The 23652-nt window shown below is 49.2% G+C and overlaps 2 protein-coding genes across 3 annotated transcripts in view; one reads left to right on the top strand and one right to left on the bottom strand.

The window, feature by feature from the left end:
- Positions 1-228: 228 nt before the first annotated feature.
- SNX32 (sorting nexin 32) lies at positions 229-16981 on the bottom strand. The gene is made up of 13 exons (XM_010366460.2): positions 16795-16981; positions 4343-4447; positions 3879-3989; positions 3638-3759; positions 3362-3485; positions 3067-3171; positions 2761-2866; positions 2520-2595; positions 2245-2284; positions 1372-1458; positions 1134-1293; positions 970-1055; positions 229-653 (listed from the first exon to the last, which is right to left on the bottom strand). Exons 1-13 carry the CDS (start codon positions 16828-16830, stop codon positions 600-602), a joined length of 1212 nt encoding a protein of 403 aa, XP_010364762.1. The 5' UTR covers positions 16831-16981; the 3' UTR covers positions 229-599.
- A 552-nt stretch (positions 16982-17533) lies between these two features.
- Positions 17534-23652, top strand: part of LOC115893622 — a 47195-nt gene continuing 41076 nt past the window's right edge. For both annotated transcript variants that reach the window (XR_004053699.1, XR_004053700.1), the window contains exon 1: positions 17534-19293. The gene's annotated coding sequence lies outside the window, so the exon portion shown is untranslated. The remainder of the gene's footprint in view (positions 19294-23652) is intronic.

Raw genomic sequence — 23652 nt, 5'->3', positions numbered from 1 at the left:
GGGTTTATGGGGGTGGGGACAAACCTGGAAGACTGTTCTGGGGTTTCTAAGTCCCAACTTCTGGGTGTCGCGCCTTCCCACAGGGAGCCTGCTGTCACTGGAGAGAGGGCTGAGGATACTGCGGGGTGCCCTCCTTGGTGTCCCAGGATCTGATCATACTGCCTTGGCAGAAGGTGTGCCTGGTGGACCCTTGAGCTGCGGGAAGGGAAGCAAGGACAACAGGCCTCCTTGCTACAAAACCAGGGCTTTTATTTGTGAAGGAGAACAGGCTGGGATCAAGAGAGCTATGATTCCTTCCAGGCCCGGGGTGAGAGGAGGCTGTTCCTCAGCTTCCTGGGGAGGGGTGTCGGGGTCCCTGGGGCTCTGCTGACCTGTGGCCAATCACGATGCCTATGCTGCCCTGTGTCTTGCAGGGCCTGGCACCTTTGGTGGTGGTAGTGGTAGGGGGTTTGGACTTTCCCTGGGAGGATGTGGGGCAGAGTGAGGGTGTAGCTAGTGGCACTGTGCTAGAGAAGGAGACATCTTGCCAGAGAGAGGGGTCTGGGATACCCTGGTCACTGGAGATCGCAGAGCAGGGTCTGGCTGAGCTCTGGCTGCTCTTAAGGCTCCCCCTTTAGGGCGACAAGGGTGTTCCGGAGAATCAGGGTGCTGGCCTGCAGAGGAGAAACAGGTCCTTGAAGTACTCTGCTCGCTGAGTCAGGCTGCCATTCTTTCTGCACCGTAGATACCCCCTTGCTCCCCACACCCCTGTTCTCTGCAATAACAGTTGCTGTTAATTGGGTCTTCCTACCGAGAAGGCACGGGTCGTGAGCCAGGGAAGCATGGCCCCAAGCCTTAGCTGAGGCTGCTCTCACCCACACACGCACGCATGTACATGCAGACACCCACATGTGCACATACACGCGTGCACATCTACACGTGCACGCACACCCTGGTTCCTGGGGGAGGGAGGGAGGTGGGAGGGCTCACCTTGGCGTGTTTGAGCTCCAGCTCTGCCAGCTCAATGAGATTCTTTCGAAAAGAGGAGACCCGGCGGGACTTGAAGTCCATGAGCTCTGGAGAGGAGGGGAAGAGGCATGGGGACCTGGGCAGGGCATGTGGCCCCAGGCTGGGGCCGGGGGCTGCGGGCTCACCTTGCTTGGCGGAGTCGGAGAGGCGCTCGAAGCGTTGGCAGCACAGCTGCTGGTGGCTCTCGGCGGGCCGCACCTCCCGGTTCCTGGTGCGCGCCTTGTCCAGCGCCTTGTTGGCATTCTCATAGTCGGCCAGCGCCCGCAGCCGCCGGTACAGCAGGTCCTAGGACCACGGGCACAGGGTCACTGCTGCCCTGTCCTGGCCTCCAGGCCTGAGCGTTGCTCTGGGGTTGCCTCTCACCTTTGCTGCCTGTGAGTCGCGCATGTAATACCTCAGCATGTCCGACAGCTTCAGGTCCTCGTCGGAAGCCACTCGGCCCTCCAGCTTCTGCATCAGAAAGGTGGGCACTGGGAAAGGAGCTTGTCAAGAGGGGCAACGAAGGAGTGGGAGGCACCTTTTCATCTAAATATCCAGCAAAGAGGCCTTAGGTAACTGTTCCAGGTCAGGCCTGGTGTTGAGGGGTGCAGGCCAGGGAAGGCTTCACAGAGGAAGTGGGATCTAATCTGGATCTCAGGTACTAAGTAAGAGCCAGACAGGGAGCTGAGGGCTTGGCAGCTGTGCAAACCCGGCTACGTGTTCAGGGAACCTTTAGTTCAGGGAGGGCACTTGGGTAGAGCAGGGAAGGGAGGCAGTGGCTGGAGCACAAGAGGCTAAAAGTGGAAGCTCAGGACTTTGGGAGCTTCCAGAAGGGGCAGGGTCTCTGAAGGGCTTTGAGGAGGAAAGAGATGCAGTCCAATAGACGTTTTAGGAAGACGGCAACACTCCAGTGACTTTCTTGGGGAAGAGTGGGGGACGTGTGTACCCAGGCAGTGTGCTGGCAGCTGGGTGCAGCCTGCCAGAGATTTGGGCACATCCTTGTGCCTCCCAACTCTCCCCTGCTGCACACACGCGTGTACACGCGTGCGCACCCCCCCACACACACATACACACAAAGCTGGATCCTTGTCTTCAGCCCACCTCTCGTTAAACTAGTCTGGAGTGTGAGCCCAACTTGCCACTGGGCCCAAGTTATCACTGAACCCAGGATGATCCTGGAGCTCTTCCCTCTGCCAGGACTTATCTTCCCTGCAAAGATCACCAGGAAAGCTTTTGAGCACAGAAGGCAGTACTCACCCTCAGCCTTTCAAAGAGCTCTGCCAATTTGAGGAAGCTCCTAGGAAGTAGTAGGGAGGAGTTAGGGTAGGGGGCTGAGGAACAGCTCAAAGCCTCTCTGTCTCAGCCCCTCCTTGGGAGTCTCCGTCTTGCCTTTCCCTCCCAACACCCTCCCCCAACAGGAGAGCCTACACCTCCCACCTAGAGCTGACAGTAGACGTCTACAGAGTGACCCCTCATGGGAAGACATGGTATTACAGGCATAGGGAGAGGGTAGGGGTGGAGGGAGTCCTCACGTCCTTAGCTGGTTGACTTCCTGTGTTCCCAGACTGCTCAGTGCAGCTGAGATAGGGATATAATCATCTGCCAGGCCTGTTGGGGGAACAGCCCCCATCAGAGCCCCTACATCTGCACGTCAAGCCCTGGTGCCTGTGGCCACAGACAGACAAGGCATGCCTTGATCTCTTCTCTCCCCCAAGGAGTTGAACCACTGGGGAGAGGGGCAGCGGGATCCAGGACCCCTTGGACCTTGCGTACACTTGTGGGCACGCATGACGCGGTCGGCCCGCAGGCAGGCATCTCGGATACGGGTGTGATACTCCAACAGGAAGGTCCTCTCATGCTCAAAGAAGTCATCCACCTCCTAAGGGAGCCAGGCAGGACCCCATTTACACTGGGTCACCAAGGAACTTGGCAGCATAGGCACACAGGGTTGGCAAAAATCTCCTTCCAACCCAGGCCAGGCCCCACCAGTGGCTTCCTTCCCACACCCAGCCTGGGCCTCAATCCGTGCTGTGGACTTGAGGTGCTGGATTGAATCTGGAGAGGAGCTCCAGGGGTTACCTTGAGCCCTGACATGCCTGTGATGAGGGCTTCATCTGCAGACTTCACGATATTCCTCAGAAACCCTCCGAGGAGCTCCTTCCTGTTCTTCCCCCGGACACTCAGCTGAGGCACACAGGGAGGGTATGATGCTGGGGTGGGCGTTCTCGCCTCCCATGCCGAGTCGCAAGCCACTCACGGAGCTGTGACACAGGCTTAGGCCCACTGGGGCCCCTTCTTCAGCCCTGCCACCCCTGGGTGCCTCCCCACCCAAGCTAGACTCTGGCCCCAGGGCCAGGGATTCGGCCCAGCTCACATCCTGTCCATATTCCAAAAACACAAAGAAGTTGTGGTCTCGACGCAGGGTGGGGTGGGCCGCCAGGCGCTGCAGAAAGACTTCATGCATCGCAACTGTCTTCTTAAAGATGGCCAGGTACTCCCTGCGAGAGTGGCAGCGGCTCACAGGCCCTCCTCAGCCCTCATCATCCTGCCTGCCCCCTTTCTGGGGTCAGAGGTCAGGGTCTCTAAACATTCATGGGGGAAGAGTGGGGAAGATAGCTGGGGATGGCTGGGAAAGGAGGAGGGCACTCACGCTTCCAGCTCCTGCTTCATCTTGGCAAACTCTTCCCGAGTGACAGAGCTGTCCCCCTCACCCAATTTCTGGAGCTTTTCCCTTGAAGCCTCAAAGTCTGGCCTCGGAGGGGCTGGGGGGATCTGCTCAAAGGAGGGACAGAGCTGGGAGACCTCTCACTGCTGAGATGGCCGCCACAGCCTTTGGTCCTCACCCAAGTGCTCTGCCTGTCCCTCCCAGCCCTTGCCCGGCCCCTCCTCACGATGAGGCCGGCGTACTCCTCGTTCTCCACGTAGGCATCATGCAGCCAGATGAACTCCTCATGCTGCCGCACGACTGAGAACTCGGTCCGGGCGAAGTAAGGGAGGCAGCTCTGGAAGCAGGAAGGCCGTCTGAGGTACCCTCTCTGCCCCAAGCCCTGCCTCAGCAAGTCTCCTGGGCACCCACTCTTGGGCCCCCCCATCCCACATCCCAGGGAGGACCAAGTTAGAGCTCAGGTGTGCGTGATTTCATTTAGAATGGTGGATGGGGATGATTAGGACTCGGGGCCTCAGGCAGAGGCACCCAGAGCCTAGTTAAGATGCTTGCTTTCCAGGAGGGGCTGAGGGCAAGTGCCAGGTGGAGGAACAGTGCCCACAGGCTGTGTTGGCACGTGCCTACCACCCCTGGGGGAGGCCTCCGGTGGGCAGCCACCAGGACCTTTCCTCGAGTCCCGCACTGCCTCACCTTGGTTTGAACAGTGAATTTCACCTTGTCCCGCTCACTCACTGCATCAGAGATCTCCACCTGTAAGGAGCTGTCTCCCTGCAGATCCACCGATGCACACAAAGGCTGCGGAAGAGGGGAGGTCTCTGGCCTAGCTGAGCATGGCCCCTTTGCCCTTCCTCACCCTGCATGCCTTCTGGTCCACCTGCAGAACCCTCTTTAGCAGCACTGCTTCAGCAATGCCCCAGGGCACCAGAGAGGGGTCCTGATAAGGCACTGACCTGAGCTTTGCAACTGCCAAAACATTTTAAACCCCCATCCTTGGAGGCAGGCAGAAAGCTTCCTATCTGACAGATATTGAAGCTGAGACAACCAGGATGGTGGCCCATCTGCAGCTGGTCTAGTGATGTCTCCTCCCTGGATGGAGATCCCTGCATCTATCCCCTCCTCCTGGCTGTCCCCCATGAAGGAATTGACCCTGAGGTCACTGGTCACTGTTTACAGGGTTATCTCTACATTGTTTCTCCCTCTTTTTTTTTGATAGTGTCTTGCTCTGTCACTCAGGTTGGAGTGCAGTGCTGTGAGGGGAAGTAAATTGTCTAAGATTATGCAGCTGCAAAGCGACAGTGCCAGGTTGAAACCCAGTTGTTGTTTTTGTTTATTTGCTTGTTTTTTTTAGACAGAGTTTTGTGCTGCCCAGGCTGGAGTGCAGTGGAGCGATCTCCACTCATTGCAACCTCCATCTCCCGGGTTCAAGCGATTCTCCTGCCTCAGCCTCCCGAGTAGCTGGGACCACAGGCGTGCACCACCATGCCCAGCTAACTTTTGTATTTTTAGTAGAGACGGGGTTTCACCATGTTGGTCAGGCTGGTCTCAAATTCCTGACCTCAAGTGATCCACCTGCCTCGGCCTCCCAAAGTCCTGGGATTACAGGCATGAGCCACCGTGCCCAGCGAAACCCAGTTTCTTAATTCCCAACCCCACACACTTTCTCAGTTACTTGCCCACCCCTTCCCCAGCCGGCTACTCAGGCATCCCTTAACCAGGGCTTCAAGTGAGTTGGATGAGACATTTTCACCGCTTTTGGGGGAGGGTTGCCAAAACCATTCCATTTACTACTTTTGGTGCCAAGAGGCAACAGCTTACATGCAAAGCACGTGTATTTCTTCAAGTGAAAAGATCAACAAGACACCACGCTACTAGCTCATTCTTGCATTGAGTTATTCAATATGTATTTATTTATTTTTGAGATAGGGTCTCACTCTGTCACTCAGCCTGTAATGCAGTGGTGCCATCACAGCTCACTGCAGCCTCCAACTCCTGGGCTCAAGTGATCCACCTGCCTCTGCCTCTGTAGTACCTGGGACTACAGGCATGTACCACCATGCCAAGTTGTTTTTTTTTTTTATGCCAAGTTTTTTTTTTTTTTTTTTTAAGAAACAGGGTCTTGCTATGTTGCCCAGGCTGGTCTCAAACTCCTGGGCTTAACTAATTCTCCCACCTCAGCCTCCCAAAAGGCCGGAAGCAACATGCATTTATTGAATACCTACTGTGTCCACACCATAGTGCCAAGTGATATTAGGGGGAAGAGAAGAGGCTTAAGAATCACTCTGCCTTTCAGCATTGCTCACCAGTATACAAGAGGCACCTGTCCCACCTCTCAATCTGGAGGCCTCCTCACTCTCTCTTCTCTCTGATTTTGGCACACTTTAGAGATGGTCCCTGAGATGGGGCTTGGTAATATGTGGGTCCAGAAACAGGCAAGACCTTGCCTGATGGTGGCCCAGCTGCAGCTGGTCTAGTGATGTCTCCTTCCCGGATGGAGATCCCTGCATCTGTCCCCTCCTCCTGGCTGTCCGGCATGAAGGAACTGACCCTGAGGTCACCGGTCACTGTTTACAGGGTTATCTCTACATTGTTTCTCCCTCTTTTTTTTTTTTTTTGATAGTGCCTTGCTCTGTCACCCAGGTTGGAGTGCAGTGCCGTGATCTTGGCTCACTGCAAACTCTGCCTCCCGAGTTCAAGAGATTCTCTTGCCTCAGCCTCCTGAGTAGCTGGGATTACAGGCGCGTGCCACCACTCCCACCTAAATTTTGCTTGAGCCCAGGAGTTTGAGACCAGCCTAAGCAACATGGTGAGACACCCTTCGATGCCCACCTCCACAAAAAAAACTTTAAAAATTAGCTGGGCGTGGTGGCACATGCCTGTGGTTCCAGCTACGTGGGGGGCTGAGGTGGGAAGACTGAGCTTGGGAGGTGCAGGCTGCAGTGAGCCAGGATCTTGCCACTGCACTCCAACCTAGGTGACAGAGTGAGGAACTGTCTAAAGAAAACAAAAAAAAGCAAAAACAAAAAAAGCTAAAGCTAATTTTTTTTTGAAATGGAGTTTCGCTCTTGTTCCCCAGGCTGGAGTGCAATGGTGCAATCTCCGCTCACTGCAACCTCGGCCTCCCCGGTTCAAGCGATTCTCCTGCCTCAGCCTCCTGAATAGCTGGGATTACAGGTGCCCACCACCATGCCCCGGCTAATTTTGTATTTTTAGTAGAGAGGTTTCTCCATTTTTGTCAGGCTGGTCTTGAACTCCTGAGCTCAGGTGATCCACCTGCCTTGCCTCCCAAAGTGCTGGGATTACAGGTGTGAGCCACTGTGCCTGGCAAAAAAAATTTTTTTAACACTCCAGAAGGCTCCCTCTTGCCCCACACCCATCAATTATCCCCACCCCAGAACTAACCACCATTCTGACTTCTATCACCATATATTATTCTGGCCTCTTCTTTATTTATTTATTTTTGAGACAGAGTTTCGCTCTTGTTGCCCAGGCTGGAGTGCAGTGGCGCAGCGGCGCCATCTCAGCTCACCATAACCTCCGCCTTCCAGGTTCAAGCAATTCTCCTGCCTCAGCCTCCCGAGTAGCTGGGATCACAGGCATGCACCACCATGCCCGGCTAATTTTGTATTTTTAGTAGAGATGGGGGTTTCTCCATGTTGAGGCTGGTCTCGAACTCCTGACCTCAGGTGATCTGCCCGCCTCCGCCTCCCAAAGTGCTGGGATTACAGGCGTGAGCCACCGCGCCCAGCCTGGCCTATTCTTTTTTTTTGAGACGAAGTCTCACTCTGTCACCCAGGTTGGAGTGCAGTGACGTGATCTCAACTCACTGCAACCTCTACCACCCAGGCTCATGGGATTCTCCTGCTTCAGCCTCCTAAGTAGCTGGGATTACAGGCGCACACCACCACTTCCAGCTAATTTTTGTATTTTAGCAGAGACGGCGTTTCACCATGTTGGCCAGGCTGGTCTTGAACTCCTGACCTCAGGTGATCCACCCGCCTTGGCCTCCCAAAGAGCTGGGATTACAGGTGTGAGCCACTGAACCCAGCCTATTCTGGCCTGCCTATTCTTGAACTTCACAGAAATGCAGTTATGCATTGTGTATTCTTTTGTGCCCCTGTTCTTTAGAGAGCTCTCTCTATGTTGTTGAGTGGAGAAGTAGTTGTTTTCATTGCTGTGTCTTATTTCATTATATGATTATATCATAATGCATGTATCTACTGTTGATGGTCATTTGGATTATTTCAAGTTTTTGGCTATTATGAATAAAGCTGCCATGAACAAATTTTTTTTTTTTTTTTTTTTTTTTTGAGACGGAGTTTTGCTCTTGTTACCCAGGCTGGAGTGCAACGGTGAGATCTCAGCTCACTGCAACCTCCGCCTCCTGGGTTCAAGCAATTCTCCTGCCTCCGCTTCCCGAGTAGCTGGGATTACAAGCACGCACCACCATGCCTGGCTAATTTTTTGCATTTTTAGTAGAAACAAGGTTTCATTATGTTAGCCAGGCTGGTCTCAAACTCCTGACCTCAGGTGATCTGCCCGCTTCGGCCTCCCAAAGTGTTGGGATTACAGGCGTGAGCCACTGCACCTGGTTACTTTTATTTTTTAAGCAGGGGGGTGTTCTCGCTATGCTGCCCAGGCTGGTTTGAACTCGTGGCCTCAAGCCATCCTTCCACTTCAGCCTCCCAAGTAGCTGGGATTACAGGTGTGCACCACCACATCTGGCTTCCATGAACATTCTTACATAGGACTTTTGAGGACTTTATTTATTTATTTATTGAGACAGTCTCGCTCTGTCACCCAGGCTGGAGTGTAGTGACGTGATCTTAGCTCATGGCAACCTCCACCTCCCAGGTTCAAGTGATTCTCCTGCCTCAACCTCCTGAGTAGCTGGGGTTACAGGTGCCCGCCACCATGCCTAGATAATTTTTGTAATTTAGTAGAGATGGGGTTTTGCCATATTGGCCAGGCTGCTCTTGAACTCCTGACCTCAAGTGATCCGCCCACTTCGGCCTCCCAAAGCGCTAGCATTACAGGTGTGAGCCACCGCATCCAGCCATCTTTTGAGGACTTTTGACCTAAGTCCCCATTTCTGTTGGTTATGAGAAGTGCTTGGTTACAGGGAAGGCATATTATATGTTTAAAACACTTTAGTAAATACTGCCAAACAATTTTCTAAGGTGACTAAACCAATGTACACTGCCAGCAGCACTGTGTATGAAAGTTCCAGTTGTACTACATCCTTGCCAATACTTAAGAGTTGTTAGTCACTTTTATCTTTCTCTCTCTCTCTTTTTTTTTTTTTTTAAAGAAACGGGGTCCCACTAATGTTGTCCAGGCTGGCCTTGAACTGGGCTCAGGCAATCCTCTGGAGTAGCTGAGAGTTGCTTTTGTGTACACGTACAATTGACCTATTAACTATGATAAACTTTGGACTCTCTGTTCCATTGGTCTATGTTTGTCCTTATGATAATATCTTACTGGCCTGATTACTGTAATCTGACATGTGAGACTGGAAATCAGATAGTGTAAGGCCTCCACCTTTATTCTTTTTTTTCAAAATCATTTTGGCAATTATAGGTCCTTTACATTTCTACACATACGCGGCTTGTTAATTTCTACCCCTAAAAAACGAACTGAGATTTTTATTGTGATTGCATCGAATATACAGATCAGTCTGGGTACAAACCACTGTGACGGCTCGGAATTGTTAGTCTTTTTTACTTCCACCCTGTTAGTCGAGGCATGGTAATTGTGCATGGGAGTGCAACTGGTATTACCTGGTGAGGAATGATGTCGAGCGGCATTTTCTGTATTTATCAGCCATCTGCATATCTTCTTTTGTAAAGTGCCTATTCAGTTCTCTGATTCTTTCCAGCCACCTCTTTGAAAGATCAGATTATCTGTTTTTCAGTAATTTGTAGGAACTCTGTTCCTGGGGACAAGTCCATTGTTGATTATACGTTTTGTCAGTATCTTTTCCTAGTCTATAGTTTGCCTTTGACTCTCTTAATGGTTCAAATGTTACAAGCTCAACATAAGAGTCTTTTATTTCTATGGTTAAGGCATTTTATGTCCTGTTGAAGAAATCTTTGCCTACCCCAAGGTCATGAAGATATTCTATTTATTTTTCTAGAGGTATTACAGTTTAAGCTTACACTTGTGTCTATAATCCATTTTCTTTTTTTCTTTTTCTTTTTCTTTTTTCTTTTTTTTTTTTTGAGACAGGGTCTTGCTCTGTTGCCCAGGCTGGAGTGCAAATGATTCCCCTGCCTCAGCCTCCTGAGTAGCTGCGATTACAGGCGCCCGCCACAACGCCCAGCTAATTTCTAGTATTTTTAGTAGAGATGTGGTTTCACTCTTTTGGCCAGGCTGGTCTCAAACTCCTGACCTCAAGTGATCCACCCTCCTTGGCCTCCCAAAGTGCTGGTATTACACGTGTGAGCCACCCCACCCAGCTATGATCTATTTTCAATTCATTCTCTTCATTTTAACTTTTCCTTCCTTCCTTCCTTCCTCCCTCCCTCCCTCCCTCCCTCCCTCCCTCCCTTCCTTCCTTCTCTCTCTCTTTCTTTTTTTTTTGAAATGGAGTTTCACTCTTCTTGCTCAGGCTAGAGTGTAATGGCGGATCTCGGTTCATTGCAACCTCCGTCTCCCAGGTTCAAGCAATTCTCCTGCCCCAGCCTCCCGAGTAGCTCAGATTACAGGTGCCCACCACCACGCCCAGCTCATTTTTGTATTTTGAGTAGAGACGGGGTTTCACTATGTTGGCCAGGCTGGTCTCGAACTCCTGACCTCAGGCGATCCACCTGCCTTATTCTCCCAAAGTGCTGGGATTACAGGCATGAGCCACCACGCCTGGCCTAATTTTAATTTCTTGAGATGGAGTCTCGCTTTGTCACCCAGGCTGGAGTGCAGTGGCACGATCTCGGCTCACTGCAACCTCTGTCTCCCAGGTTCACGCCATTCTTCTGCCTCAGCCTCCCAAGTAGCTGGGACTACAGGCGCCGGCCACCACACCCAGCTAATTTTTTGTATTTTTAGTAGAGACGGGGTTTCACTGTGTTAGCCACGATGGTCTCGATCTCCTGACCTTGTGATCCGCCCGCCTTGGCCTCCCAAAGTGCTGGGATTACAGGCGTGAGCCACCGCGCCCAGCCATTTTTTTGTATTTTTAACAGAGACGGTGTTTCACCGTGGTGGCCAGGCTGGTCTCGAACTCCTGACCTCAGATGATCCACTTGAGCCTCAGCTTTTTTTTTTTTTTTTTTTTTTTTTTTTGAGACGGAGTCTCGCTCTGTCTCCCAGGCTGGAGTGCAGTGGCACGATCTCGGCTCACTGCGACCTCCGCCTCCTGGGTTCACGCCATTCTCCTGCCTCAGCCTCCCAAGTAGCTGGGACTACAGGCGCCCGCCACCACGCCTGGCTAATTTTTTGTATTTTTAGTAGACATGGGGTTTCACCATGTTAGCCAGGATGGTCTCGATCTCCTGACCTCGTGATCTGCCCACCTCGGCCTCCCAAAGTGCTGGGATTACAGGTGTGAGCCACTGCGCCCGGCCCACCTCAGCTTCTTAAAGTGCTGGAATTACAGGCATGATCCATCACGCCTGGCCAAAAATTTTTTTTTTAGTTACTTATTTTCCAGCCGGGTGTGGTGGCTCATGCTATAATCCCAGCACTTCGGGAGGCCGAGGCTAATGGATCACCTGAGGTCAGGAGTTCAAGACCAGCCTGGCCAACATGGTGAAACACCATCTCTACTAAAAATACAAAAAAATTAGCCAGGTGTGGTGGTGCACAGCTGTAGTTCAGCTACTTGGGAGACGGAGGCAAGAGAATCACTTAAACTTGGGAGGCAGAGGTTGCAATGAGTTGAGATTACACCACTGCACTCCACCCTGGGCAATGAAGTGAGACTCCCTCTCAAAAAAAATAAAATAAAATAATAATTACTTATTTTCTTTAGTGTCATATACTCAAGGCTTTCTTCTTTTCTTTTTTTTTTTTTTTTTTTTTTTGAAACGGGGTCTTGCTCTGTGGCCCAGGCTGGAGTGCAGTGGCCGGATCTCAGCTCACTGCAAGCTCCGCCTCCTGGGTTCACGCCATTCTCCTGCCTCAGCCTCCCGAGTAGCTGGGACTACAGGCATCCGCCACCATGCCCGGCTAGTGTTTTGTATTTTTTAGTAGCGACGGGGTTTCACTGTGTTAGCCAGGATGGTCTCGATCTCCTGACCTCGTGATCCGCCCATCTCGGCCTCCCAAAGTGCTGGGATTACAGGCTTGAGCCACCGCGCCCGGCCTTAATCATGTTATTTAAATCTTCTAAATCCTTACTGATATTTTTGTCTGCTTGTTCTAACAGTTGTTGAGAATTGTGTTAAAATTTCTAACTGGGCTGAGGATGGTGACTCATGCCTATAATTCTAGCACTTTGGGAGGCTGAGGTGGCAGGATCACTTGAGCTTAGGAATTGGAGACCAGCTTGGCCAACATAAAAGACCCCATTTCTAAAAAAAAAAAATACAATTACTTACTATTTAATTGTAGGTTTGCCTATTATTTCTTTTAGTTCTGTCATCTTTTATTTTGCATATTTTGATGCTATATTATTAGGTTCATATAAATTTAGGATTATTTCTCTGTGGAATGAAGTCTTCATCATTATAAAATGTCCCTCTTTTTATTTTATTTTATTTATTTATTTTTTGACACGGAGTCTCACTCTGTCGCCCAGGCTGGAGTGCAGTGGCCGGATCTCAGCTCACTGCAAGCTCCACCTCTCGGGTTTACGCCATTCTCCTGCCTCAACCTCCCGAGTAGCTGGGACTACCGGCGCCCGCCACCTCGCCCGGCCAGTTTTTTGAATTTTTTTTTAGTAGAGACGGGGTTTCACCGTGTTAGCCAGGATGGTCTCGATCTCCTGACCTCGTGATCCGCCCATCTCGGCCTCCCAAAGTGCTGGGATTACAGGCTTCAGCCACCGCGCCCGGCCAAAATATCCCTCTTTATTTCCCTTTCCTCCCTCCCTCCCTCCCTCCCTCCCTCCCTCCCTCCTCCTCCTTCCTTCCTTCCTTCCTTCCTTCCTTCCTTCCTTCCTTCCTTCCTTCCTTCCTTCCTTCAACAGAGTTTCACTCTCATTACCCAGGCTGGAGTGAAATGGCGTGATCTTGGCTCACTGTAACCTCTGCATCCCGGGTTCCAGTGATTCTCCTGCCTCAGCCTCCCGAGTAGCTGGGATTACAGGTGCCTGCCACTACGCCTGGCTAATTTTTGTATTTTTAGTAGAGACAGGGTTTCACCACGTTGGCCAGGCTGGTCTCAAACTCCTGACCTCAGGTGATCTACCCACCTCGGCCTCTCAAAGTGCTGGCATTACAGGCATGAGCCACTGCACCCAGCCATCCTTCTTTATTTCTAATATATTTCTTCTTCTTCTTCTTCTTCTTCTTTTTTTTTTTTTTTTTTTTGAGAGAGAGAGTCTTGCCCTGTTGCCCAGGATGGAGTGCAGTGGCATGATTTTGGCTCACTGGAACCTCCACCTCCTAGGCTCAAGCCATTCTCCTGCCTCAGCCTCCTGAGTAGCAGGGATTACAGGTGCATGCCACCAGGCCCAGCTAATTTTTGTATTTTTAATTTTAAAAATTAAAAATTAAATTAAAATTTTAATTTTAATTTTAAAATTTTTGTATTTTTAGTAGAGATGGGGTTCCACTGTGTTGGCCAGGCTGCTCTCGAACTCCTGACCTCAAGTGATCAGCCTGCCTTGACCTCCCAAAGTGCTGGGATTACAGGTGTGAGCCACTGGGCCTGACTTTTTTTTTTTTTTTTTTTTTTTTTTTTTTAAGACAAGATCTTACTCTGTGTCCCAGGTTGGAGTGCAGGGACACAATCACAGCTCACTGTAACCTCAAACAATCCTGAGCTCAAGCAATCCTCCCACCTCTGCCTCCCACATAGCTGGGACCACAGGTGTGCATCACTATGCCCAGCTCTCACCCATTTATGTCAACCTTTCTGTGTCCTTATATTTAAAATATGTCTCTTTTAACAGACTCTAGTTGTTTTTTTTCCAAAATACAATCTGATGATTTTTTTTTTTATATTGGATAATTTAGTCCATTCATAATTATTGTAACTACTGATATAGCAGGCTAGCAACTTGTCATCTTGCTTGTTGCTTTCTCTTTGTCCCATCTGTTTTTATTCCTGTATTCTTTCTTTCTTGTCTTCTTTTGAATTAAATAGTATTTTGTATTATTTCTTTTATTTATTTATTTTATTTTATTTTTTAAATTTAATTTTAAGTTCTGGGATACATGTACAGAATGTGCAGGTTTGTTACATAGGTATACATGTGCCATGGTGGTTTGCTGCACCTATCAACCCGTCATCTAGATTTTAAGCCCCACATGCATTAGGTATTTGTCCTAATGCTGTCCCTCGCCTTGCCCCTCAGTCCCCCACAGGCCCCAGTGTGTGCTGTTCCCCTCCCTGTGTCCATGTGTTCTCACTGTTCAACTCCCACTTATGAGTAAGAACATGTGGTATCTGGTTTTCTGTTCCTGCATTAGTGTGCTGAGAATGATAGCTTCCAGATTCATCCATGTCCCTGGAAAGGACATGATATCATTCTTTTTTATGGCTACATAATATTCCATGGTGTATATATGCCACATTTTCTTTATCCAGTCTCACTGATGGGCATTTGGGTTGGTTCCAAGTCTTTCCTGTTGTAAATACTGTTGCAACAAACATACGTGTGCATGTGTCTTTATAGTAGAATTATTTATAATCCTTTGGGTTTATTTATTTATTTTTGAGACAGAGTCTCAATCTGTTGCCCAGGCTGGAGTTCAATGGCGTGATCTCGGTTCACTGCAACCTTTGCCTCCCGGGTTCAAGCGATTCTCCTGTCTCAGTTTCCCAAGTAATTGAGATTACAGGCACACACCACTATGTCTGGCCAATTTTTTGGATTTTTAGTAGAGATGGGTTTTCACCATGTTGGCCAGGCTAATCTCAAATTCCTGACCGCAAGTGATTTGCCTGCTTTGGCCTCCCAGAGTGCTGTGATTATAGGCTTGAGCCACCACGCTTGGCTAGTATTTTATATTATTTCATTTTCTCCTCTATTATATTTTTGCTTACATATTCTTTTAATGTCTCTATATTTAAAGGAAGATCTTAGAGAAGGCAATACCTAACCTAGAGGATAAGTATTGGTAGTGAACTTTCAGAGAGTATGGCTCCTGCAAAGGCTGGGGGGTGCATCCATCTGTTCAATAGCTCAGCACATCCTCAGAACATACAGCAATAATAATATAACAGTTATAATAATATAATGGCTAACGCTTATGTTGGCCCTTACAATATGCTAGGCACGACTCTAACCATTTCATATATATGCCCTAAGTATTTTATGTATGTTAACTCCTTTAACCATGAAGATGAACACAGATAAACATTGAAGCAGACCATTCTGTTCCATGCTTTGTGTCTCTCAGCCCCTGTCTCTTCAAACCACTTGAACCTCGCTCTTCATTTCTTGGCTTCTCTGACACTCCCAAGGCAGGCTTTCCCACTTGCCCCAGAACCCAAACACATGCAGTTTGGCTAACTGGTGCAGCAGGTCCCCTAGTCCCCAGCCTCCTTCCTGCTGCCTTAGTATCTCTGCTCTGACCTACACTGCTTGGTAGCTGCTTGAGGGAGATGGGCCTCAAAGGTGGACTACAGCTGCTCCATCCTCATCCTTAGCCATGGCCCACTGTGCATATGCCTCCATCTCCCAAAAGGGTGCACCTCTCCATGCTCTAACCATCCTTGGCACAACGTGGATACTCGACAACTCTTTGCTGAATGAAGTCAAAAGGAAGAAATAGTCTTATGATTATATGAACTCAGAACACAAATGAAGCCATTAGGGCTGAACAGGATTCTCTCGCCTTGGGAAAGGAGAAGAGGATGCCAGCCTCTGCTCAATCCCTAACATCCTGCCTTTCTCCCCGCCCCCACCTCCCACCCCCTACCCCCATCAAGCCAGCATGAGTTGGTCCTAGGGAGGGTAAGAGTGACAGTGACGGTCCCTTTCCATCTGTCAGGACAAAGGCAAAACCCCGCCTCCCTTGGCATCCTCATCAGTCCCCACACAGGTGCCACAGAGGCTACCCACTCCCTTGCTCAAGTCTCCCTTCTCTCACTTGCGCAGGCACACATACACACAGAGAACGTGGGCACACACACACGCAGACACACGACACAAACACAGACACACGCACACACAGACACATATAGAAACACACACAGATACACAGACACAGACCAACACAGACACACATAGACACACACAGATACACAGAGACACACGGACACAAACACACACAGACACACAGAGACACCCACAGACACATGCAAACACACACACAGACCCAGAAATACACAGACACACACAGACACACGCAGACCATACACACACACACACACAGAGACACCCACAGAGACACAGAGACACACACACAGTCATAAAGATGCATGCAGACCATACACAGACACAGAGACAGACACACACAGACACACACACACTCAGACACAGAGACACAGACATGCACAGACACACACAGACACATGCGTGCACACACACACACACGCACACGTGCACACACACAGAGCATACACACAGACACACAGAGACACAAAGACACACGCATACCATACACAGACACAGACACACACAGACACGTACACGCAGACACACACACACAGACATGCACAGACACAGACAGACACAGACATGCGCGCGCACACATAGACCCACACGGACGCGCACGTGCACACAGACACACGTAGGCCATACATACACATAGACACGCAGACACACAGACACACACAGAGACACACAGAGACACACAGACACAAAGACATACACAGATATACAGACACACACAGACATATGCAGACACATCTACATACACACAGACACACAGAGACACAGACACATGCAGACTATACACACCCACACACACAAACACACAGAAACAGCCAACCACACACACAGACATACACACACCACCGCATGATTGGGCATCACAGGCTCTCATGGAGAGAGGGGAGGCTGGGGGTGAGGGGGTTCTTCATCCTTTCTCTACCTTGCCCTCCTTCCCAGCCTCCGCATGCGTCTCCATCGCTCTCCTGGGCTGCAGCACACACGGCTTCAGCGTCCGGCCACTGCCCGCGTGCTCCCGCAGGTCGTCCCGTAACTCGCCCAAGGAACCGACCGAGAGAGTGTGCTCTCAGCTGACGAGGACGCTCTCCCCCACCCGGCCAAGGAGTCGCCTGGAGTCGGGGGCGGTTCCCACCTCGTTTCCCTCAGCCGCGCCTTTCGATTGGGTACCGGGGCACCGTGAGTGACGCCATTGGCTGCAATGTCTGTCGTTCCTGTCCGAGGCCCCAGCTTTTAAGGGGCACGCGGCACGGAGAGTGGTCCGGTGATAGGCTACAGTGTGGGAGCTGGGGTCAGAGCTCATAGGGTCGCAGAGGCCGCGTGCCGCTTCTCCCTCCAGTCCCCGGCTGACTGAACCCCCACAACCCTGTGCCGCCGTTCCGGGCCCCTCCTTCCAACGGCCACGTGCGGCCTGCGCGTGCGCAGTCGCCCAGTTTGGCGCCCACCAGGCAGTGGGGAAGGGGAAGAGAAGGGGAAGAGGGTGAGGGTGGCAGGGTGGGGACGGGGAATAGGGAGCAGTGGTGGGGATGTGGGTGGTAGACCAGGAGCAAGGGCAGGGGACAGTGTCTGTGAAGAAGGGGGGTCTGTTAAGGTTTCCACCCTTGGGCGGGAGGGAGCGGCGGGGTAAGCAGCCTAGGAGGACTAGGGGGCTCCACAAGGCCCGCGGCCAGGGCGCCCCAAGCGAGGCCGCGGTCCGCGGACGGTCGCCAATGGAGCGGGGCTGCAAGGGGGTGCCGATGCTGCGAGAGAAAACCCGGGAACCTTGGAACGAGCTTATGGTGATTGGGAAAAGAGTGGAGCTCCTGAGTAGAAACACTCAAAAGCCGAAGCTGGAGTCTGAGTACTGGAGACTGGAAGATGTGGAAAAGACGGTCTTGAAAGGGAAGTCAGGCCCAAGTCAGGAAAGGACGGATGTGAAGCTGCTGCACCGTGGAGCAAGTGCATCACAAGCTTCAGTAGATTTGGGGAAAAACAGCCCAAGGGAGATTTGGGGAAAGCAAGAGGTCAAACACGAAATAAGGGCTAAATCTAAGAGTGCAGGGATGACAGCAGGGCCTATGAAGGGGTCTGGGTTTGAAGAGAGGTTGAGGTCTGCTGGGGAGAAAGTAGGGACCACTGGAGAGGACTTGAGATCCAGTGGATATAAACTGGGGCAGAATGAGGAGTTGAGGTCGAGTGTAGACAAGATGACATCAAGTGTAGAGAAGCTGAGGTCTAGTAGTGAGAAGCTGGTGTCCAGGGGAGAGACGCAAGGGTCCAGTGGAGTGAAGCTGAGGTCCAGTGGCAGAAAGCTGAGATCAAGTGGAGAGAATCTGAGATCAAGTGGAGAGAATCTGAGATCAAGTAGAGAGAAGCTAAGATGGAGTGGAGAGAAGCTGAGATCAAGTGGAGAGAAGCTGGGAATCAGTGATGAGAAGCTGAAGTTGAGTGGAGAGATGCTGAGATCAAATGGAGAGAAGCTAAGATCAAGCAGAGAGAAGCTGAGGTTGAGTGGAGAGAAGCTGGGGTCAAGTGCAGAGAAGCTGAGATCTAGCGAGGAGAAGTTGGGGACCAGTGGGGAGAAATTGGAGGTTTCAAGAATGGGGAGCATAAATGAGGAGAACATTGAAAAAGTGGTAGAAGTTACTGGTGATGAAAGAGTGATGGCATTTACTCATGATGAGATGGAAATTCCTTTTGAAAGTGTCAAAGGGAGTAAGGAACTGCAGGGGACTGAGAAAGGAGTGGGAGTTGATGGGGGCGTCTTGCGTGAAGCGAAAGATATCACTGATGAATCTGTTTCTATGGAAAAGAAAGATATTATAGGTGAAGGTACCCGTGAATGAGGCAGATGAAGGACTGACACCAAACAAGGAAAGAGGCAGACAAGGGAAGTACTGGAAGTCAGAGGAGAAATTAGAGCCAGGCAAAACATTATTGACACGGAAGGGGTAAAGTTGAGAGAGGAAAGGAGAGAGTCTGAGCCTAAAATAAAAGAGAGTGGAAGTGAGGAAGAAAAGCTACTGGGGCTGAAGGCGGAGGCCAGGATCAAAGGAAGCAAAGAGGAGTGGCTGGTTCAGAGGAGGGTGGGAACATATGGAGAAGAAAGAGAAGACTTGGTAATGTGTTGACAGAGGAAACTTGGGTATTGGGAGAAAACCTGACTGGGAGCTCATAGGGAAATGTTTGAGAAAAGGATGGAGGATGGGCTAGAAGGATTTTGTCTGACACATGATGGGGTGTATGAGATGGAGGATAATTGCAGCAGGATAAAGGGTAGATTTTGAGGGTTGTGGAAGAAGGTGCAGGCTGAAGTGTGCAAAATTTCTGAAAGAGGAGCCTGAAGAATGAAGGGGTCCCAAGTGACAAAAGCAGGAGAGGAGACAAGAAAGAAGTGAGAAAAAACATAAGAAGCCACATGCCATAATGGTGATTGTGTTTGTTGGTAGGTATGTCCTTCTTTTCTTTTCCCTTCCCTTCCCTCCCCTCCCCTCCCCTTCCTTTCTCTTTTCTTTCTTTCTTTCTTTCTTTCTTTCTTTCTTTCTTTCTTTCTTTCTTTCTTTCTTTCTTTCTTTCTTTCTTTCTTTCTTTCTTTCTTTCTTTCTTTCTTTCTTTCTTTCTTTCTTTCTTTCTTTTTCTTTTTTTTTTTTTTTTTGAGACTGTCTTGCTCTGTTGCCCAGGCTGGAGTGCAGTGGCACAATCTTGGCTCACTGCAACCTCTGCCTCCCAGGCGCAAGCGATTCTCCTGCCTCAGCCTCCCGAGTAGCTGGGATTACAAGCTCCCGCCACCATGTCCAGCTAATTTTTGTATTTTTAGTAGAGATGGGGTTTTAGCATGTTGGCCAGGCTGGTCCCAAATTCCTGATCTCAAGTGATCTTCCTGCCTTGACCTCCCAAAGTGCTGGGATTACAAGCGTGGGCCACCACCTGGCCTACTGTATCCTTTTTTATTAGTGGGGTCTTGTGACCTGTGTCTTGGGAAACTAGGCTTGCTCTTTTTCTTGGGAAACTAGTCCTACAAAATCCCTATGTCAATACCACCTCTTTTTGTTCTTCTGTGTTGCAACTTCTACTTCCTGGATCTTAGATCTTCCTGTTTCTTGTTTTACTCCCTCACTTTGGTCAACTGCATCAGATCTAATAGCTCCTAGAGAAAGTGACTATGGGAGGTAAACTTTGGGACACTATCTGTCTGAAAATCTCAATTCTTTGTTCATAATTGACTGATAGTTTAGCTAGGTATAGAACTCTAGGCTGGAAATATTTTTCCCTTAGATTTTTTAAGGCATTTCCTCACTATCTTCTTTTTTCCCTTTTAATTAATTAATTTTTTTTTTTTTGAGACAAAGTCTCACTCTGTTACTCAGGCTGGAGAGCAGTGGCATGAGCTTGGCTCACTGCAACTTCCACCTCCTGGCTCAAGCAATTATCGTGCCTCAGCCTCCCAAGTAGCTGGGATTACAGACATGTGCCACCGTGCCTGGCTAATTCCCTCACTATCTTCTAACTTCCAAGTATTGCTATTTATAAGTCTTTTTGTTCTTTTCTTTTAATTCTATAGAGAGCATTTTTTCTTTTCTATGTAAATTACCTGTTTGCTACAACTCCCTAACTCAACCTATATCCTCATCCCATTTTCTCTGGCTTTACTAGAGGATGTTGGACCCTGAATTATAGCTGTTATCTTTTTTTCTCCTTTTGTCTGTCTCTTTTTATTCTACTCTCTGGACAATTTCATTAACTTTAAAACAATTGATGTATAATAGATGTACATATTTTGGGGGTACATGTAATATTTTGATACATTCATATAATGTGTAAAGATCAAATCAGAGTAATTGGGATATCTATCATCTTAAATATTTATCTTTTCTTTATGCCAGGAACATTCGAATCATTCTCTTCTAGCGATTTTGAAATGTACAATAGATTATTGTTAACTACAGTCAATCTACTGCTCTATAGAACACTGGGTCCCATTTCTTCCATCTACCTGTACATTTCTACTCATTAGCATGTCTTTATTTCCTCCACCCTTCCTGGCCTCCAGTAACCACCAATCTCATCTCTATTTTCATGAGATCCACTTTCAACTTTATTAACTATATCTTTCTATCCTTTCTATTGAAATTTTACATTTTAACTCTCTTGTTCATTGGTTGCTTTTTTTTTTTTTTTTTTGAGACAGAATCTTGCTCTGTCGCCCGAGCTGTAGTACAGTGGCCAGATCTCAGCTCACTGCAAGCTCCATCTCCCGGGTTTACACCATTCTCCTGCCTCAGCCTCCGGAGTAGCAGGGACTACAGGCGCCCGCCACCTCGCCCGGCTAGTTTTTTGTATTTTTAGTAGAGACGGGGTTTCACCGTGTTAGCCAGGATGGTCTCAATCTCCTGACCTCGTGATCCGCCCATCTTGGCCTCCCAAAGTGCTGGGATTACAGGCTTGAGCCACCGCGCCCGCCTTTTTTTTTTTTTTTTTTTTTTTTTTTTTTTTTTTTTGAGATGGAGTCTCACTCTGTCACCCAGGCTGGAGTGTAATGGTGTGATCTTGGCTCATTGCAACCTCCACCTCCCCGATTCAAGCAGTTCTCCTGCCTCAGCCTCCTGTGTACCCTGCACGAGCTGGGATTACAGGCATGCATCACCACGCCTGGCTAATTTTTTTGTATTTTTAGTAGAAACGGGGTTTCGCCATGTTGGTCAGGCTGGTTTTGAACTCCTGACCTCAGGTGATCCACCTGTCTCGGCCTCCCAAAGACTAGGATTACAGGCATGAGCCACCACACCTGGCCATGCTTCTTTTTGTATATATAGTATTTCTGTTCTTGTTTCATGAGTCTGTTCTCTTAACTTTCCAAGGATTTTTCCAGTTTTTGAGTTTTCTTCTGCTTTTCTTATTGTTTCCCCTGAGTTCCCCTCCCCTGCTTCCCTTCCACCCCCGGCTTCCCCCCTCCACCCCCCCGCTCCTTTGTGTGTGTGTGTATGTGTGTATTGTTGGAAGTTTTCCTCAAATGTTTGATCTTCGACTGTCCATATTTAAGAATGAGGCATTAAGCAGAGGCAATTGGAAGCACAATTTGGGGCTTGTTGATCTATAGGCTCCACTCTGTGGCGACTGAAGCAAGCAGGATATTTTACTGGGTACACCCAAATATCATAATCTGTAAATCTCACTGAAGGGACCATCTGGTTTCTCCAGAGAATTCTCCAATCTGTCTGAGGGATATCTGCATGGCCCCTGCTATAGAGGTTATAGCAGCAGGGTGGGGAGAGAGGGTTGTGGAGCCACCACTTGGTACATGTTTTCACCCAGTCCCTTGTTTTCAGCTCAGTGCTCACTCCATCTTCAGCTGTGCCTGGTGTCCCTGAGTTGGTGCTTCTGAGATTCAGTTTCCCCAGAGAGTAAACCCTCTGCTGTGCTATGGGAGTTGGTGCCCGGCTAAAAAAGGTTGGGGAGGGGATTTGTGAGCTTAACTGCTTTATATACAGATGCTTAAACAATTTCTCTGTTCTCAGATCTATGCCTTTTTCCTTCCATCTGAGGTATCTGGTCCCTCGGTGTCCTGAGCTTTTTTTGGGATAAGTAGAGTGAACTGTGAACTTTTTGTTTCTATTATCTTTAAGTACTTAAGTGCCAGCTCCCTCCACTCTGCCAAGTTGATTCCCACTCCATCTCCAAACGTTTTTTTTGTTGTTGTTGTTCTGGGTTTTTTTTTTTTTTTTTTGTCGTTGTTGTTGTTTTTGAGATAGGGTCTCACTCTGTCACTCAGGCTGGATTGCAGTGGCATGATCATGGCTCACTGCAGCCTCAACCTCCTGGGCTGAAGCAATCTCCTCAGCCTCCCAAATAGCTGGGACTACAGGTGCACACACCACCACACCAGGTTAGTTTTTTTTTTTTTTTTTTTTTTAAGTAGAGATGAGGTCTCTCTATGTTGCTCAGGCTGGTCTTGAACTTACGCGCTCAAGCGATCCTCCTGCCTCTACCTCAAAGTACTGAGATTACCGACGTGAGCCACTGCACACTGCCAACTTTTCCCATCTTAAAAAACAAAAACAAAAAATCTCTCTGTACCCTACCTTTCCCTCTAGTGACTGCCCCATTTTTCTTGCTCCTTATGGTAGGCACAAAAGTGGTCCACCAAAGATATATTCACTTCCTAATCCCAGGAACCTGTGAATATTACCTTAAAATGGCAAAAGATGTAATTAAGTTAAAGATCTCGAGAGAAGGGCCCACTTTAGAGGTGAGTCATAAATGCCATTACAAGTGTCCTTATAAGAGAGAGGAAGAGAAGGAGAACAGACACACAGAGAGCAGGAGGCGGTGTGATCTCCCAGGCACAGGCTGGAGTGATGCAGCTATGAGGCAAGGAGTGCCGATGGTCACCTAAAGTTGGAAAAGGCACAGAATGGATTCTTCCCCAGAGTCTCCGTAGAGAGTGTGGCCTCTGCCAACACCTTGGTTTTAGCGTCTGACCTCTAGAGCTGTGAGAGAATAAACCTCTGTTGTTTTAAGCCATCAGTTGCTGGTAATTTTTTTTTTTTTTTTTTTTTAGATGGAGTCTCGCACTGTTGCCCAGGCTGGTGTGCAGTGGCACAATCTCAGCTCACTGCAAGCTCCACCTTCTGGGTTCATGCCATTCTCCTGCCTCAGCCTCCTGAGTAGCTGGGACTCCAGGCGCCCGCCACCATCCCCAGCTAATTTTTGTATTTATTAGTAGAGACTGGGTTTCACCATGTTGGCCAGACTGGTCTCGAACTCCTAACCTCGTGATTTGCCTTCCTTGGCCTCCCAAAGTGCT

The sequence above is a fragment of the Rhinopithecus roxellana genome, chromosome 15 (assembly GCF_007565055.1).
Source record: "Rhinopithecus roxellana isolate Shanxi Qingling chromosome 15, ASM756505v1, whole genome shotgun sequence".
Classification (NCBI taxonomy): domain Eukaryota; kingdom Metazoa; phylum Chordata; class Mammalia; order Primates; family Cercopithecidae; genus Rhinopithecus; species Rhinopithecus roxellana.
Note: the sequence above shows the minus strand (reverse complement) of the source record. Positions and strands in the feature narration are given on the sequence as shown.